The 548-nt window shown below is 42.3% G+C and overlaps 1 protein-coding gene across 1 annotated transcript in view; it reads right to left on the reverse strand.

Moving 5' to 3' along the window:
• LOC119586365 (protein bark beetle-like) overlaps positions 1-548 on the reverse strand; it is a gene marked incomplete in the record, with an annotated part of 82,897 nt that overhangs the window by 16,799 nt on the left and 65,550 nt on the right. Inside the window, 2 exon segments of the mRNA XM_037935077.1 lie at positions 40-252; positions 408-528. Of these exon segments, the coding sequence (XP_037791005.1) occupies positions 40-252; positions 408-528 (334 nt within the window).

Consider the following 548-nt stretch of genomic DNA (forward strand, 5'->3'; position numbering starts at 1 on the left):
TCCAGCAGTCAAATCATTAATTTATCCAATCCTTCTTACCAGCTGTACTGATCGATACCCCTTCCGTTCCCGGATATCGTGGTGCTGTTAAACATGAAAGTGATTTCGCCGATGTCGTCATTGTCCATCCTCGCTCTGAACGGGGACAGGGCGTAGACGGCTTGGTTCTTGTTGTCGACGATTTGCGAATTCATGACCAAAATGCTCTCGTTGGCGGATCGAAGCAGGTGGTCCTCGTCGTCGGTAAGATACCTTGGAAAAAGAGAATGCCATGGTATTTCGAATCATGAATTACATCTATTGCAATAAGCACTCAAATTATGATTATTTTCACACACTTGATACCAGATAATTGCATACATCGTATACGGATAATATGCGGAATAATAAATGACGTCATAAATTACCTGTTATAATGCAATGTCGATATTCCGATGTCATTATTACGTATCTGCGAATCTTCAATGTACACCATCGGCCATTTAGACCGGAAGTTGCGAAGATCTCCAGCTTGGGCGATGTCTTTGCCTGAGAGATGAATTAACGTT

The sequence above is a fragment of the Penaeus monodon genome, chromosome 21 (assembly GCF_015228065.2).
Source record: "Penaeus monodon isolate SGIC_2016 chromosome 21, NSTDA_Pmon_1, whole genome shotgun sequence".
In the NCBI taxonomy this organism is placed as follows: Eukaryota; Metazoa; Arthropoda; class Malacostraca; order Decapoda; family Penaeidae; genus Penaeus; species Penaeus monodon.